Below are 17774 nucleotides of genomic sequence, written 5' to 3'. Positions count from 1 at the left end.
CTGTTGATTGAATTTGCACTGAAGGAAGCCCCAACCCTAAATCCGGTTGTTCCGAAAAGACCCTACAATATAATGTGAAAGTTCCATTTGTATTTGAACAATTTTGCAACCTCAGTTGCCAACGTCCAGTGTGGATGAAACACATAAGCGTCATTGAACGTGTCCTATCATTCCAATACACGCGAGATTTGACCAGTTGCATTTATTTCAACATCTGCACAATCATTGAAGAAATGATGGAAGATTTGTTCATTTTTGAAAATGTGTTATTCTGAACTTGCACAGAGGAATCCTGGAGTGAATAGATGTGAAAATCAAGTAATTGTAATACAGAAAAAGATATGGTTCTGTGTGAATATTATAATACAAATATTTCAGGAAACACAAATTACACATTATTATTGTGAACTTACTTGTGAATTAAACTTGTGTAAATAAAAAGAAATAGACACACTCTAAAAAACGCAAACTTGTAGAAAAATAACATTTTTTTTATGATTGCAGTGACCACAAAAGAAAAGCTATACTTGTGGACATAATTCATGGGTAGGCTAAGTCATGAATAAAGGGGATGCACCAAAAACACGATTTTTATCCTGCTAGCTATCTTAGAAACATAATGGCAATTGTTTTAATGATTAAAAGTCGTGGTTCATATACACCAATATGTTTTGCAATTTTAACACCCTCAACTTAAAAAATAAAAAAATTACAAATTTGTTTTCTTCTGGAACTACAGATTAAGTAGATACACCGATATTTTTACATTATGGAATAATGGGAAACATAACTAGATATTGTCAACATCAGAAGAGATAGTGAGTCTGCTCAAGATTATAAGGCCATAGTGCAATTGGTTTCAATACTTTTATTTTGGAGCTTCTGTAAATGGAGTTTATTGATCAATTGTGGTTTTCAGAGTATTTGCAAAAAGTAACATTCATTTTCTAAGTTAAACATTTATTTGTCGATTTTGATTCTTTTTTTTCAACTTTATACAAATTTTTTAAACAAATGACCTTTTGATCATTAGAAATATGAAGTTTTAATTCATGACCTAGTACTGAGTCAACGATTTGTTCTTTGGAAAAAAGTAAGATTTGTTTATCTGAGTGCATGGGCTGATCCACATATACAGGTTTCAGTAGACTCTTGAACAATCAGCCTCATAAATACAAAATTTTGTGATTTTACTGAGGGCAACAAAATCTGAAAACAGACTTAAGTAGAAAGAATATCACGGCTGTAGTATCTTCTATTCTAATGTACAATTAATGAGTTGTTTATTTCATTTAATTAATCAACAGTATGTACAACATAGAAACACCTGTTTTGGATATTCAAAGTCCAAAATATATTTCAGTCGACTGAAACTGTCTCCCATTCTTCCACATCTGACCTCCTCGTTGTTGGCCGGGGAGGTTGTGTCTGAGCGTGACCGTCGGCGATACTCATGAGATAAGTTGTCATTTCTTCAGCGTTGGGTTTATCCGGGAGGGTCCAAACGTCTTTACTTGAGCCTATGTCTCCCATACACAGTGGACATGTGTTGTGCTGTTTTCTCCTATACATAGAAACAATTGATTTTGTTACAGAAATACTCAAGAATCAGAACAAACTTCTAAATTCTTTCCTGTTTTCAATTCCGTTTATCAGCTCATGGAAACTATCTATATTCAAGCAGTCCGAGAATACGCAACCAAAGGTTAAAACAACTTTAGAGAGTTGATGACTTGGTTGGGATGGAATTTTACTCAAGAGTAAAATATAGAAAGAGGTACTATACAAATGAAGTACTGGAGAATGAGATACTCTATGCCCATGAGGTATATGAGGATGAGGTTTCAGGCCTGTATGCTTCGTTTTTTTGTAAGGGCAAGGGCACTAAGACATTTTCTCCTTGGTAAACGGCATGCTAAGAGGAAATTGTACATTTCTACTGGTGCATTTTATGAGCACCAAGGCAATGACCAAGGGGCATGGAGGCAATTGCTTCTATTGCCTCCATGAAGTATCGGGCCTGAGGTTCTACACAAGAGTTAGGTACTCTAAGCAAATGAAGTTCTATATGAGAATGAGGTTTTATTCAAGAATGAGGTACTCTGTGCCAACAAAAACCTATATGCATGAGAATGAGGTACTATGTGAGATGAGGTACTAAATGAGAATGGGGTACTAAATGAGTATGAGGTACTATACACCTCACTTTGCCTTACCAATCGTCTATGCAGGCCTGGCAGTAAGTATGAGCACAATTCAGGACTATGTCAGATTTTTTCTCCATACAGATACAGCAATCGCCCTCGTCTGTCGACTCCAGGGAAACCTGCTCTACACTGCGTCAAAAGAAAAATCAAACTCAAAATTATCGGTCGATAAAAGAAACTAAAGTTCAAACAACTTAAAACTAGGATGTGTAAACTTTGAAGGAACTAGAAACAAAGGAACACAGTAGATGACGCTGAGAAAATGACAAAATTTGAAATAAAAATCCTTAAGATATTAGATGATAAATTTAAGCTAATTATGCAAAATAAAAACCATAGAAACTAACACTCCTTCCTAACCTTGCAGAAAGAAGGTTTCCTAAGAGAACAGTTTTTCTGGGATTAAATTTGCAAAAGCTGAAAGCAATCTTCAGGCCTTGAAGAGCTGCGTTCTTGAAGAAGAGCTGCGTTCTTGAAGAAGAGCTGCGTTCTTGAAGAAGAGCTGCGTTCTTGAAGAAGAGCTGCGTTCTTGAAGAAGAGCTGCGTTCTTGAAGAAGAGCAGCGTTCTTGAAGGGCACAGCAATTTTTCTCTAGTAAGGGGCACTTCATTTAGAACAAACTTAACTTTGTATTGGAAGTTGCCAAGGGCACCACAGGGCACCAAGGTAAGTGCTGTGGGTGCCAGGGGTTATTTTGAGGCCTTTACATTGTACCATCTATTCAAAACTTGTGTAACTATTGAGAACAATTTTACCAGACTTTCAAACATACGTTGCAAATATTGAAGAGACTTCCAGCCAGTGAGTCTCGCTTGAGTCGATGGTTTGACGATATTCACTTTCATCATCAATCTCCGTAGCTCCAACATCATCCGCCTCCTCTATGTCTGAATTGATATTCATCCTGGATTCTCCTGAAGCACTAGTTACGTCTGTTGATCTTTGTCGGTCTTCGATGCTTTCGCACTGCTGCATGATGCTGGCGTAGACTTGGACGAATTGTTTTAGGGTCATCGTTCGAGTAGACTCACATTCTGGAGACAAGGCGGATGTCATCTTTAAATTAAGGAATATTGAAGAATTGGTTTAGTTGGAGGGTTTTATTACTGAAGTGATTTAAGGAATTTCATTCTACAAAAGTCTTGCCCTTTTTTTGAGTTTTACATTAAACAAAGTGCATGGACAACTTAGATACAAGAAGAGTATCAATGACACGTGGCACACTGGTTACTTTGATATACATTAACATTTCTTACCTTACAACACTTTACCCTGACCTTTGACCTCCAGAGCATGGATGTGCTGTCTGTTCCAGGAATGATACTAAAAACTAAGTACCTGCCTCTTGAACTACTCAATGTGTTGGATCTGCAAATAAAAATTGAAATGACTATTTTCGATGGACAAGAAGAATGGGGTGGTTTTAGCCTGTTTTTCTGAGCAAAAGTGATGTTGGTTGATTTATCTTTCAATATTTGCATTGCTGTTGAAGACGTATGGACGATAATTACTTGGCTAGGCGTAGTGAGTACCACACAGAAACAAAGGATTTTTGTGAAAGACGGGCGAAAGGGGAGGGGAGGCACCTCAACATTCTGTTATCATCATGGATGAATATCACCAACAGCAATCACTTGGCTATGTCTTACATGGTATTGAGTCCCTCGACAGCCTTAACAAAGTCTGCATATTTGAGTGTAGCTATCTGCTTAAGTAGATGACCTTGTGAGAAGAAGAAATCCCTCCATTCACTCAGACTGTTTTGCTTGCCGCAAACATTGCTTTGATTATGGCCCATCTATGAAATAGGAGAAAGGAAAAGAAAACATCTTGATCAATTTGTTAACATGAAATACCCCCAGTTGTCTTGTTTGGACTGCCGAGCAGCAGGCCTATGTAGTGCACCTCGGTCTGGTGGTTAGACTGTTGGACTTGCAATTACAAGGGAAGGTTGTGGGTTCAAATCTTACCAAGCTAACCGCTGATTTATTTTAACAATGACTAGAATAAGTTTTGTTGTCTAGTGACCGAATCACAATTTCTAGAAATTGATGCAATTTATATAGTCATGATAGCCGTTTAACCAACCATTACCCCATCATCACTAATGTAATGTAAATTTGTTCATACATGTCATTATTAATATTATGAATCTGAATTTGAACTTTCTTTAAAAATATCAAAATATAAATTACTAACTCTAGCCTTCCTTACTTGAGGCATTGAGTTAGAACAAAACCACAGACGGTAATATAGGACTTTTCATCAGTTCTTTTCATGATCCACACAACAAAGTATGTCTACTCTCCTTCCTCCATGCATGATTGAGCTCCGTCGTGCACAGTTTGTAACAGGGCCACTCTTGGGAAATCCCCCTCCATTCAGTTCACGCTCTTTTGTTTGTTTGAATGAATTACATAAACAGCGCCCTCAATCACGTCAGCGCTTTTAATGTCAAACAGCATTTAGGAGACGGCAGCGGTAAAAGTAAGTCACTCAGCGACATAAATGACGTTAAAACCCTTTAAAACATCATAAAAATGTCCACAAATTAAACGATACACTACTTAATATATGCAAATTGTTGTAGTTTAGTTTAAATATAAATTGTTAAAATATTTGCCTCATAATCGATGGAGATCTAGTCCTTTCTATTAAAAACGTTGAAAATTTGGCAGACGATCAGGCGCGGCCATCTTGTTTTGAGGACTTCACCCTCTTCCTTCATTCTAGAATTGAAAAATTATTTCGTTTGCAGTAATTGATTTTTTATATAATACTTATAAAAAAAAACTCTCGGCCAAAATTTTATTTTATGTAATTAAAAAATAATTTAATACACACTTACATTTTTAAACGACTAAAGCAAGTTATTCGTTTGGTGGGTAGAGCCTTCAGCATGACCTAAGGTCAATAATTTAATGAGATTTTGAAAAAAATCTGGCAGCGGTGGAGATTTTACGCGCAAATGGAAAAACAGGTTTGTATTTACTGTAAATTCAGCCGTATTTTCTTTTCGGAATGATTTAAAATTAGGGTAATGTTAAATGATAGATTTTTGTTATTTTTATTTAAGTAATTACACAAGCATGACAAGAAGAGAGTAGAGACCCAGTCAGTCAGTCCGGGGAGGAAGGAACAAAAATCGGGAGTCGGTCAGGCGTAGCGTGATGGCGCGGATTGGCAGTTTTATTTTTAATTGATTGAGTTAGTAAAATACTAACTTAGTTAGTTAGTGCATGGACCTCCATTATGGTTTGGGTCGGTGAAAAATCATGTCCTTTCCCATACAACATGGACCTTATTTACTACGTGTTGTTTAGGCAGAAGAGCAGAGGGGCAAAGGGAGGGGTGTCGGGGTGTCTGTGCTGTGGGCTGTTGTGCTGTCCCCTGTGACTGTGTGTGTGTCTTTTTAATTTGACACCCTCTTCCCCTGCTGTTTTAAATTTGGAGTTGGACACCCTACCCTGTTTTTTATTTTTTAAATACTTATTATCTGCATGATCTGTCATTTATTAACAAAAACTATTACATGTTATACATGTAAATAATATATTGAATATAGAAAGTGAATTAAACAATTTGGACACACCGACTAACTAACTTGCCATCCATTGATTTTTGAACCAAGCTTTAAATTTTCAGCAAATTCAGCAAACTTTTTTTTTTTTAACCAAATCCTGGTAAAACAAATAACATGTGTCCTTCCCGTCGTCCATCTCCATCATGATGATGATCATGAATCCCATGATGGGTTGGAGCTACCCCCCCATCCCTTCATTGTGGACCTTCCATTCCACCATGTCCTTTCCAATATATTTTAATTTCTGTTGACAGGCAGTGACTGCATGCCACCGCGCGCCGGTGGTTACAGTAAAACACATGAATGAACTAATTTTTTTTTTTTTTACCACAACTTCGTTTGGACGTGGTTTTTGCTTCTGTCTGACATACAGAAACTCAAGAAACTTGAGAACCACAAATATAGACGTATGTCAACAAGCCTCAGTCATCAGTTAGATCTTGCTTCATAGACTTTGTTCTCTTGCTTCATAGACTTTGTTCTCTTGCTTCATAGACTTTGTTCTCTCCCCCGCCCCTTTTTCTTAAACTTCTTTCAGAATTTGTATGCTTACAAGAAAGTAAATGTCTCTCTATTTGTCCTCCCTAGTAAAGACAAAGATGCCCATGGAGCATCTTCAGAAGAGTGAGGCTTCTAAAAGGTCAAAGTTCAAACATGCAGCGGTTCTTCTTGACCTTTGGAGTAGCAGTGATGAGGATGAAACGGCCAGGTCTAACGATGGTTGCATCTTAGTGCCCGATACACCAAGGTTTGTGCAGCTGACATGTAGGGATTGTTTAAGGCCAAGTAAACAAAATCAGTTTATCATCCAGGTTCTTTCAAAAAGAGGGGGATGAGGTCCTTTTTATTTTTTTATTCTTTATTTCTTTTAATTAAAGGTGGCTGTCAAACATTATAATTCAAACTGGCCCCCAATTGTTCAGTTTAGAGTTGCCAACCACTTTATGTATATTACAAGTTCTTAAGATTAGTAAGTTTAATGATACATTATAAACACATAAACTTTGTCTCCAAAAAAAAAAAAGTAAAATAAAAATAGTAAAAGATAAGGATGCCCTTAAACAACATTCTGTTATAAAGGGGTAATTTGGCCAGTTCCAGCGACCTTTTTATAACGAGAGTTGACTGCAGTACTAGTGAAGCACAAAGTAAAAATGCTTGGATTTTTTTGTGTTTACTTTCTACAGCCCAGAACGGAAACTACACCCCATTGTTGAGCATCAGCTACCTCGATCAGGACGGGAAAGTCCTTTTGATATTGGGGAGAGTATCCTCCATCAATTGAAGAGGCCGAGAAAAAGATCCAGCCAAGACTCAACAAAGGAGTTGAGACTACCTCAAGAGACTGAAGAGTCGACGCTGTTTCAAACAACCAGGAAGCCGAGCAAGCTACATGTACCTCCAATAAGATTGAGTCGTGTCAAACCACCCAAGGATAAAGAACAAACTTCTGTGAAGAGTTTTGTGTTTAAGGTCGATCAAACCGCAAGGAATAGTGAAAGAGACTGCTCTAAGAACAGTGGAAGAAAAATTTTTACAAAGAATGTAGACTCTTCACAGGCAGGGGGTGTAATTACTGTAGAAAAGACCCACAATAGTGCATCAATACATGGGCAGAATCCGTTCCTTGGAGAAGGAAGGATAAACTCTGGCATCAGAAGGGACACATTTTTCAGGGAACAAAATGATCCAGCAATACCTCACAGTATTAATGAAATCGAAAGGAGCCAAAAAGTTAAGTCCGTTATCAGCAATAACAGTTCACACAATAAACATCGTGATGTGTGGTCAAGACCCACCTCGGAAGTATTCAGTAATTCAGAGTCAAGATCTGATATTGGCCGGCAGGCAACAAGTTATCCAAGCAGTCGGCCGCAACTCACCCAGAAGTTTAGAAGATTAGAAGGTCTTGATAAAGTTGAGAATGACTCGAGTGGCAGTAGCTCAGATTCTGATTCAATTTTCTCGTCAACCTTTCCAAATAGATCATCCTCTGATAACAGACAGCCACTTGCAAGGAGACTTCAAAATAAGTTGGGAAGTCGGCAAAATGATGCTCTGAGAAGCATCTCCCAACTGCCTGATGTGGTCGCTTCGGTGAATAATAACCTGGCAAGAGAAGAAGAAAAAGTAACGTCACCAAAACATAATGGATTCATGAAAGTGTTGCAAAGAATGTCAACAGTTCCAAAAGACAGTAACATACGACAACAATTCGGACAGAATAAACGGTCCTTGAAAGTTGACAATCCTCCAAGAACCAAGAAAGCCAGAATATTGCCAGTTTCCTGGTCGATGTCTAGTATTCTAAATTCCTCATCAAATGCATTGGAAAGAAGACATACCAAGTTTGAACAAGGCTCTGCTGGAAGTGCGAAACAAACACACGACACTTCTGATAAGGTTCATCGAAACGATAACCACTCAGACCAAAAACAAATGGACTTGAAGTTGTTTGGATCGACATCAAGTACTGATGGGGATGAAACAGAGGAAGATGATGATAGAATCCAAGACAGACAAGATGATCAAGTCATCTTGATTGACTCTGGCCAGGGTGTTGGCGAAGAAACTCATCAAGCTAAGAACACCACTCAGCGTCCATATAACCCCGACAGCAGACACATGTCCATGAGTTTGAGAGCATCATGTAGCCAAGGTCCAAGTGATAATATCAGCCAGAAGAGAGTGGCTCACCCTCCTGGTAGGGACGAAGGAGTCATACTAATCGACATAACGCAGAGTGCAGACAGAGGAGCTATGTCAGGACAAACCAGTCCCGAGTTCCAGTCCAACTTCTCGCCTTGCCAAAGAAACTCCAAGACCTCTTTGATGAGCTTCAAACAGAAAGCTCCACTGAACAGAGAGGATCATGTCCCATCGATCAAAATCAGATCCAACGTTGCGTGGGATGACGATGTGGTGCATATAAACACAATTCAAAGCACAGAAAGAGATGACAGTTCTGAACCAGAGAGTCCTACAATTTCTATCCCCATTTTGGCAAGTGGAATTAGTTCTAGCCCTTCTCGTTCTCCAGTGTTCTTTCGATGTTCTCAAAAGGAGATCACCCCTAAAAAGAGTGACATCACATTGAGCAACAACCAAGTTCCCCAGAATCTTACAGGTTTTGGAAGTCCTTCTCAGTCTCCAGGATTCATGCAACGCTTTTCAAGGGAAACTACCACGCGAGGAAGCGATGACTCCTCACCTCAACATCGTCTTAGGAATCACGACAGGAAGCAAAACAATACCCGCAGAAATCTATCCATGTCTCCTGATGACAACCACATGATTGTGAACCTGACCGACACAGACCACCCTAACATTTCTGGACACACTTCAAGAACGCATAAACAAAAATGGACTGACTCCAATCCCAGTTTGGTGCTTGCTGGACAAGTATCAAACTCAGCGTTGGGAAATTCAGCAAGAGGTTCTAAATCAGATGGCGAAGAAGTCAGAAGAAGGCCTTCCCAAGGAAGGACTGATACTGTTACTGTTGTTAGCAGTTCTTCTTATCCGATTGGATTTAATCCAAGACTTGAGATCCAAGATATCACTCTTACTACACCAAGAGCTAGCTCCTTGAACATTGGGAGTTACGGCACAAGTTCAAACCAAGTTGTCAACATACCTGGTTCCGGTATAGCGACTAGGAACTTGGAACTGGAAGTTGGCGAACTGGGTGACCATCAGACCAGTCCTGGGATATGTTCCAACTCCATTGATGAAAGGCACCTTGAGCTTCCCAGTGTTGGTCCAGATGATGGAAGTAGAGTCTCAAGGCACAAGTCAAAAAGGACTAGAAAAGAATCAAAGAAGGACAAAGACATTGCAAAACCACCTACAACGGATGTCGGTGCAATGAATTCTGAGGGTCATAGGTCAAAACACAGAAAAGAACACAAGTCATCTAAACATAAGCGGAAAAGTCGAGAGAAGAGGTCTTCGGGGCGTCCTGAGTCACCAGATGTGATTGAGCTGGTAAGACAGATGGAGAATGATGAGGCTATGGCAAAACAACTCCAGGTAAGTCTCTTACAATGGCTTCAGTAATGGCTCTGGCTTAAGCTGGCTAAGGCTCGGTCAGCCTGTTTGAATCCAATCATGGTGGCAAAAAAAGCAAATATTGTGGCTTGTTTAACAAAAATGCCCTATAAATGGCGTTTCTGAATTAGGTCCCAAGTATTGAACTGGTTGATCAAGTTTTATTGGGTAGCGATGACGATGTCTCAAAATGAATAGAGCATAAAAAATAGATGGCTTTTGCAGCAAAAGATTATTTTGATTTGATTTAAATTCTGCCATTCTAACCCCAACCCTTAAAAAAATAAATAGAAAAACACAACAGAAAAGTACACGTGTGCGTTTATTTTTTGTTAAACGGTTTCTTGCAAACCATTTTGAAATTTGTATGCTATTTTTAAACAGTTCCCTGCAAAACTTTTTGAAATTTTAAAATCTAATCTCTCTTTCTCTTGTATTTTTAGGAGGAATTTGATGCAGAGGCGAACAGACTGGCAGAGGCGTCTTCAAACGATCAGGTAAGCAAGTTTTATCCAGCTTTTGTCATATGCTTAGCAGGTATGAGTTTCTTCAATGGTTCACTGTTCACACTTCTGCTTACAAATGTTATTTCTTTTTATTTTTCAGCCGATCTTGATCCATAACATCGATGGTCCGGGCCATGTTCCCTCCATGCCTGTGTTACCTCTCTTCCCCGGTGCCCATAACACTGCCTTCCCCAATCAACGAGGTACCAACCAGTGGGAGATGAGATGGAGAGATGACTTGGTCGACAATAATCCCGTCAACGCTGCCATGATGCTGGAGATGGATCGATTTCTTGTGGATAACATGGAGGGGCATATAGGACAGCATATTCACTTGGTAAGAGTTCATATAGGACAGCATATTCACTTGGTAAGAGTTCATATAGGACAGCATATTCACTTGGTAAGAGTTCATATAGGACAGCATATTCACTTGGTAAGAGTTCATATAGGACAGCATGTTCACTTGGTAAGAGTTCATATAGAACAGCATATTCACTTGGTAAGAGTTCATATAGGACAGCATATTCACTTGGTAAGAGTTCATATAGGACAGCATGTTCACTTGGTAAGAGTTCATATAGAACAGCATATTCACTTGGTAAGAGTTCATATAGGACAGCATATTCACTTGGTAAGAGTTCATATAGGACAGCATATTCACTTGGTAAGAGTTCATATAGGACAGCATATTCACTTGGTAAGAGTTCATATAGGACAGCATATTCACTTGGTAAGAGTTCATATAGGACAGCATGTTCACTTGGTAAGAGTTCATATAGGACAGCATGTTCACTTGGTAAGAGTTCATATAGGACAGCATATTCACTTGGTAAGAGTTCATATAGGACAGCATATTCACTTGGTAAGAGTTCATATAGGACAGCATATTCACTTGGTAAGAGTTCATATAGGACAGCATATTCACTTGGTAAGAGTTCATATAGGACAGCATATTCACTTGGTAAGAGTTCATATAGGACAGCATATTCACTTGGTAAGAGTTCATATAGGACAGCATATTCACTTGGTAAGAGTTCATATAGGACAGCATATTCACTTGGTAAGAGTTCATATAGGACAGCATGTTCACTTGGTAAGAGTTCATATAGGACAGCATGTTCACTTGGTAAGAGTTCATATAGGACAGCATATTCACTTGGTAAGAGTTCATATAGGACAGCATATTCACTTGGTAAGAGTTCATATAGGACAGCATATTCACTTGGTAAGAGTTCATATAGGACAGCATATTCACTTGGTAAGAGTTCATATAGGACAGCATATTCACTTGGTAAGAGTTCATATAGGACAGCATATTCACTTGGTAAGAGTTCATATAGGACAGCATATTCACTTGGTAAGAGTTCATATAGGACAGCATATTCACTTGGCTAATGGTCTCTACAGAGAGGGGCATATAGGACAGTATATAATCACTTGGTAAATGCTTGAGTAATTTTTTTTTTATTCAAACCCAAAACTGTTAAAAAAATCATATCCAGTCAGTTTCTCAAATGGTTTATTTCTTGAAATTTATCTTCTTTTGTAGCCTCCTCCAAGACAAAGAAACCGAGGTCAGCGTCGAGGAAGGGGAAGAGGCCGGCGGAATCCTCACAATATGCAATCACCGATGGCTAATGGCGCTGATTATGAGGTAGGGAAAGAGTTGCCCTTCATCTCTGGGACCAGGGCCCAATTTCATAGAGTTGCTTAAGCAGGAAATATTGCTTCACAAATTTCTGCTTAACACAAGTAAAGCCCAGTTCATACTTCCTGTGTTTGCCAATGCGATGCAAATTTGATGTGATTTTGACGTCACAACTCAAGAGTTGAGCACATCTCAACTGCTGCGAATTATTCATTGCAAATTTGTGACGCCAACATCCGCATTCACAGGAAGTACATTTGTATGAACCGGGCTTATGAAGGATACCAGCCACAGATGGAACCTCCATTATGTGACATTATATTTTGGGTGGTAACCCTATTCTGATAAGCATAATTGTTTTATGCTTAGCTACTTTCTGTGAAATTTGATGTGTTGTATTTTCTTCTGTAAATATAACCCACTTTTACTTGAAACAATTACAAAGTTGTATTTTTGACATTGACAATCAAATTGATATGATATTGTTGTTGTATTTTCTCCATTGTATATTTTACCAGTGTATGTTTTTTGTGTCCATTTGTACTTTATGGTTGCCTTGTTGCCAATTAATGTGTCAATGTATTTTTTCTTTGATGTGTAATTGTTCAATATTTGACTGCATTGTTGCCATTTAATATGTGTCTTTGTGATTGCATACCATTTATTGTGAATTTTAACATTTCAATCCAGTGTGTTTTTTATGATTGAAATATATTCAACTGCATTTTACTTTGTGTTATTTAACTTTATTGCAATATTGGCAATAATACTGTATTTATTTGATGATGTTTTTATTTATTGATTTCCTTTTATTGATTGCTTTTTTTACCCTGATATTCCTTTGTTTTACTCACTGATGTGTGTTATCTTTGTATAGGCCTACTCAGTATTTTCCCTAGGTCTATGAAAAATCCCACAAGCATGGTGGGATTCGAACCCACGACCTTTGCCATTCTAGAGTAGATGTCTTACCACTAGACCACCGAGATTACTCGGTAGCTAGGCCTAGAAGTTCAGTTCATACTGCTAACATTTGATAGATGTTAAGAGATGTTAGACCACAGGTCAATTTGGTTGCCAGTGGAACCTCTTTTTGTAATGTTTAATGTTTAATTTCAATTAACGTCTTTTATGTATACAAATTGATTTGCTAATGCTATAACTTTTTGTGGTGCTTTGTAGGGTTGTAGATTTATCATAGGAAGTTAAACTAACATTCTGAAGCCATTGTAAGTTTCAAACTAACTTAAGACTCGGATAGTTACCTCTATAAATAGTTACAGGATTTTATACTTAAATGCCTTATTGACCCGATTCACCTAACGTCAAATAATTTTTGTTGCGCCATTTTGGGAGTCAATGAGCAAGGGAAACTTTAGTAACGTGTGACGTGGGTGGAAGAGGTCAAATCAAGAACTTTTTATTCATATTAATGTTATTATTATTTTTTAGACTTTATGGAATCTTGCCGAGTCAGTCGGCCCAGCCATCAGCAAAGGTCTTCCTGAATCTTCCATTAACTACCTACCGACGTTTCTCTACACTCCTGGCCAGTCATCTGAAGAGAAGGAATGCTCTATTTGTATGGGAGACTACGAGACGGGAGAGAACATGAGGCGGTTACCATGCTTCCATTTCTATCATGCTGTCTGTATTGATAAATGGCTGAAAGTGAGTTGAATCAAGACTAGACTGCATTCATTCGGTCTGTATTGATAAATGGCTGAAAGTGAGTTGAATCAAGACTATACAGCATTCATGCGGTCTGTATTGATAAATGGCTGAAAGTGAGTTGAATCAAGACTATACAGCGTTCATGCGGTCTGTATTGATAAATGGCTGAAAGTGAGTTGAATCAAGACTATACAGCGTTCATGCGGTCTGTATTGATAAATGGCTGAAAGTGAGTTGAATCAAGTCTATACAGCATTCATGCGGTCTGTATTGATAAATGGCTGAAAGTGAGTTGAATCAAGACTATACAGCATTTAGCCCGGTTCATACTTTATGTAAAAGATTCCGAAGAGTTGAAACGTCAGGCCATTAACTTTTTTTGCAATTTTTTTCTTGTAGGAAAATCGCATCTGTCCAGTGTGTCGAGAAGAGGTGAACTTTAACCCAGTAAACTTTCATTGATGACCTCGGAGCATTCAGACATCAACAAATGAGTGATCTTTGACCCTGCATTATAAAGCATGTAAGGAGAACATTTCTTATCGATTTCATGTTTGTTATAGCCAGGTTCATACTTCATGGGAATCGAGCAGTGAGTTTTCCAGGCCTCGAAATATTTCACAGCACACACAGCAAATGCCGTGGTGCCCTGTGCTTTTGTTGTGGTGCCCTTTGCAAAGTTCCCACGGAGTACCTACTTGAGAATGGAAAAGTCCACAGAGATTTGAAGGCAGAGAACTTGTTGTATGCCAATAATTCAGAAGATGCACCCTTCAAGTTGTCTGGTTTCGGCCTGTCCAAGATACTTAATTTAAATTCTCCTCCTAGAAGTGCCCTTACCAAAGGAAGATTGAATTGCTATGCCCCTTCAAGAACGAAATTCAAGGCTTGGTTTTCGTACATCTAAATTGGAAAACGCCCCATACTGATTGTTTGAGCCATATTGCTTGAGCCATGCGAATTCGCTTTTGCATGAACCAGGTTTAAGTCCTCAAATATTATGGAAAGAAAACGATTATAACTGTGATTTATAGAGTGAGTTTAAAAAAAATCTGCAATATGGTTTAAAAGGTGCGTCAGCAATCCTTTGAAATCAAAGTTACTATATCAGTTAAATGACGCAATCATTAACTAGGATCAAGCTTGACTGGGATATGTTTCTTCTTAATTTAAAAATAACCTTTATAGAAATGATTGTGTTTTTCATTACATTTAGTGGACGTGTTTTTGTTACTGTATGGTTTGTATTTCTTGCTATAGTCTGAGATGTATTGATCTATATTCAGGGGTGTAAATATATATGTGAGAATAAATATTTAACTTAAAACCCTAAAGTATTCTGTTGATTTTATTTCTCCATTGGAGGATTGGATTACAATAGTGTCTGAAACGATTTTACAAAGTTATTGTTTAAAGTCATATTCTGTAGAAGGTGATACCCTTCTTTGTATACTTGTTAACAAACAAACAAACAAACAAACAAACAAACACACACACAAATGGACACCCAAATAAACAAACAAATTTTGTCAAACATTTCAGGTATAAAAACAATGTTCAGAGTTGTGATCAAAAATTTACCGAAGTTGTAAACAAATGTTGTCTTTTTTACTGTGATGGTGATTTTTGACCGCTGAGTTGTGCTAGCGCCCTCACTGTTCAAAGTTGGGCAGTTTTACTTTGTATCATGAATGTTTGACGTCACACCACAGTGACAATCTAGCCTTCTCAACGATGAGCATTGAGAAAATAGTTACTTAGAACATGGAGGAAGAAAAAAGAAGCAGCAGCAAAGCTAGGTGAGGTAGCTAGAGGAGCTACCAGGGGAAGTTTTGTGATCATCCAGCTAGGATGTTCCTAACTAAAAATCTGATTTCCGATTTGTTGCCCTTAAAGTCAACAAGACATGGTTAGGCCTTTTTGAAATAATATTGCATCACGTAGTAAGGTATCGATTTGTATTCGATTTGCGGCTTATAAAATTGTAACATTACACTCTGTTATCTTTTATAATCAACAATTTTGATTTCAAATAGGGTGTGGGGCACTGACGTTAGTGGGAAATAACTGATTTTCTTTCTCAATGGAAAAATCCAGGAGGGTCATCAAACCCTTCACTACGTAAGCTATCAGCTATCCCTGATTCTGCAAAAAGTTGCCATCCAAAGTTTGTGGTCATGTGCTAATAAGTTTTTTAAAAACTCCATGATTATGGAAACTTTGTTTCTAATAATATGATTAAATAATTGTACAGGTATTATTTCTTCCTCCATGGTATTCCTGAATATCCTCCTTATTATTGTACAACATCTTCCTGATTCCAAGGTGTAAGATGTTTCCATCTTTACAAGTTTCTTTGGAATCCTCTACAGGGGTGGGGTGTTGAGGTGGGGGCGGGGGGGGGGGGGCACGGACATAAATCCCCCTCTCGAAGTTTCGCAACTGAGTAACCATGGAATAACAGATGATGAAATATAAACCAGCTGTTAACAGCTTATCATAACTTAAAGCCTTTTTGGTAACTCAATACAGCAAGGTGTCTGACTGGATGCATGGCACCTTGTTACGCAATCACCAATTTCTTGCGTCGCCCGTTGACTGTTTCATGTCGTGTGTTAATGATTTATTGCATAATTTGGTTTGACCCATGGAGGCGTATAATTAAACACATGAACATCACGTGTGTGTGTGTCTACTTACCAGGTAGATTGGGAACTTGTCTTGATATATTATATTCTGCCACCGAGGAGTAGATTTTCGGAATTCGGGAGACTTCTTAGTTCTGAAATAATGATGTTTGAAGCTTTGCATGGTGTGAAATATAAGAATTAACAGTAAACTGTTTGTTTATAGTTAGGTTAAAGGGACACGTTGCCTTGGATCGGTCGAGTTGGTATTGTAAAATATTGGAGCCATAACACCCAGCAGGGTGGATATGTGCGCATTACAAGCCTTATTATTATTTATTTATTATTATTATTATTTATAATTCTAAAATGACTACCGATTTGTTGGAATCAAGTTTCTCAAATTCCAAAGTAAACTTCCGAAGAGCTGAAAGAGTCACACTATTCTTGATTTAGCGTAGACCATAAAAGCATCGAAACGACGACAATGTTGCTCCATGTGGAAACCATTGAGCAAACACCCTCAAGGCGATACGGAAGTCGTCTTGAAATAATCTCCAAGATGAAATACTTCCTTTCGTCTTCCGTCCCGTCTGTCTGTGGCACGGTTTGGGGTTGTCTTGGACTGAGTTTCGGGAGGGTTGGGTTGGGTTGGGGTGGAGGGGCGTCTTCTGGAGCCAACTTCGAATAAAAGAAAAATGGACAGAAGAAATAGCACAAGAAAGGTGTATTGACATTTTGGAAAATGCTTCTTATTTTAGTGACCCTTCAAGCACATCAGATTGTTTACCAGTTATTATCTGTAAAAAGATAATCACTTTTGTTATCTGTTAAGTAAATAAACATGGATATTTCTAAGGGTCGAATGGGGTGGAGGGGGGGGGGGGGGTTATGGAGAAACGGACTGGTTTGATACTACAGTTTGGTTTCTTCAGCAAGCAGGGGAGAGAGGGGTGTAATTTAGTCCGGACGAAGAACTTTTTATTTTTCTCAGAGTCACGTGGTGTTTTTCCCCTCCATGATTTATTCTACCTGCATGGTTTAACCTTTCTCTATGGTACCAAGGGGGGGGGGGGGGGGGGGGGGTTCAAACCTGTATCTACTTTCTCCTCTATGGTAATCCTCCATGGTTTGACATGGCCAAGTCGCCGTGTTTTCTGTCACGGCACCCCGTTGAGCACCCTCGTATCGAGTGTGAGAAGTTAATCAAGTTTGGTGTACCCCCGGCGGCTTGAAATAGACGCGTGGTAACACTCAGCTTACGCTCTTCATTTACACGACGTGGAGAAAATAAAAAATACCCCAAGCTTTTTGTGGAGACATTCTCTCTCTCTCTCTCTCATGACGGTGGAGAGACACCAGGTGACAGTGTCTGGAGGACATTGCAACCTTTCTCATTTTACTATCGGTCCCTTTTCCCCTCAAAAATCCCTCCATTTATGAGATCGTGATGAGATGTTTTCATCTACTAAAACCT

At 38.6% G+C, this 17774-nt stretch overlaps 2 protein-coding genes across 5 annotated transcripts; one reads left to right on the top strand and one right to left on the bottom strand.

Moving 5' to 3' along the window:
* Nucleotides 1-201: 201 nt before the first annotated feature.
* LOC139953630 (RING finger protein 141-like) lies at nt 202-4931 on the bottom strand. 3 transcript variants are annotated; one of them, XM_071953123.1, is made up of 6 exons: nt 4830-4931; nt 3856-4004; nt 3463-3574; nt 2979-3262; nt 2217-2336; nt 202-1564 (listed from the first exon to the last, which is right to left on the bottom strand). In XM_071953123.1, exons 2-6 carry the CDS (start codon nt 4002-4004, stop codon nt 1360-1362), a joined length of 870 nt encoding a protein of 289 aa, XP_071809224.1. In that variant the 5' UTR covers nt 4830-4931; the 3' UTR covers nt 202-1359. The 3 variants fall into 3 exon arrangements, with proteins under 3 accessions (XP_071809224.1, XP_071809222.1, XP_071809221.1); XM_071953121.1 differs by lacking the exon at nt 4830-4931 and adding an exon at nt 4421-4557; XM_071953120.1 differs by lacking the exon at nt 4830-4931 and adding an exon at nt 4406-4540.
* On the top strand, nt 4606-14972 carry LOC139953629 (uncharacterized). 2 transcript variants are annotated; one of them, XM_071953118.1, is made up of 8 exons: nt 4606-4693; nt 6378-6537; nt 6977-9821; nt 10283-10336; nt 10446-10682; nt 11898-12002; nt 13449-13667; nt 14070-14972. In XM_071953118.1, the coding sequence occupies exons 1-8, from the start codon at nt 4615-4617 to the stop codon at nt 14130-14132; spliced, it is 3762 nt and encodes a 1253-aa protein (XP_071809219.1). In that variant the 5' UTR covers nt 4606-4614; the 3' UTR covers nt 14133-14972. The 2 variants fall into 2 exon arrangements, with proteins under 2 accessions (XP_071809219.1, XP_071809220.1); XM_071953119.1 differs by lacking the exon at nt 4606-4693 and adding an exon at nt 5068-5186.
* Nucleotides 14973-17774: the final 2802 nt, after the last annotated feature.

Source organism: Asterias amurensis, chromosome 22 (genome assembly GCF_032118995.1).
Source record: "Asterias amurensis chromosome 22, ASM3211899v1".
NCBI classification, from domain to species: Eukaryota; Metazoa; Echinodermata; class Asteroidea; order Forcipulatida; family Asteriidae; genus Asterias; species Asterias amurensis.
The sequence above is the reverse complement of the archived record's forward strand: the minus strand, read 5'-3'. Positions and strand labels throughout refer to the sequence as shown.

Excerpts from the sequence above, each read along its gene's own strand:
- LOC139953629 (XM_071953118.1), top strand. The coding sequence starts at position 4,615 with ATGAATTACATAAACAGCGCCCTCAATCACGTCAGCGCTTTTAATGTC. Across the intron at positions 9,822-10,282 it reads CTATGGCAAAACAACTCCAG|GAGGAATTTGATGCAGAGGC; the intron begins GTAAGTCTCTTA and ends TTGTATTTTTAG. Across the intron at positions 10,683-11,897 it reads TAGGACAGCATATTCACTTG|CCTCCTCCAAGACAAAGAAA; the intron begins GTAAGAGTTCAT and ends CTTCTTTTGTAG.
- LOC139953630 (XM_071953120.1), bottom strand. The coding sequence starts at position 4,429 with ATGCCTCAAGTAAGGAAGGCTAGA. Across the intron at positions 3,575-3,855 it reads GTCGAGGGACTCAATACCAT|ATCCAACACATTGAGTAGTT; the intron begins GTAAGACATAGC and ends TTTTATTTGCAG. Across the intron at positions 2,337-2,978 it reads GTCTCTTCAATATTTGCAAC|TGTAGAGCAGGTTTCCCTGG; the intron begins GTATGTTTGAAA and ends CTTTTGACGCAG.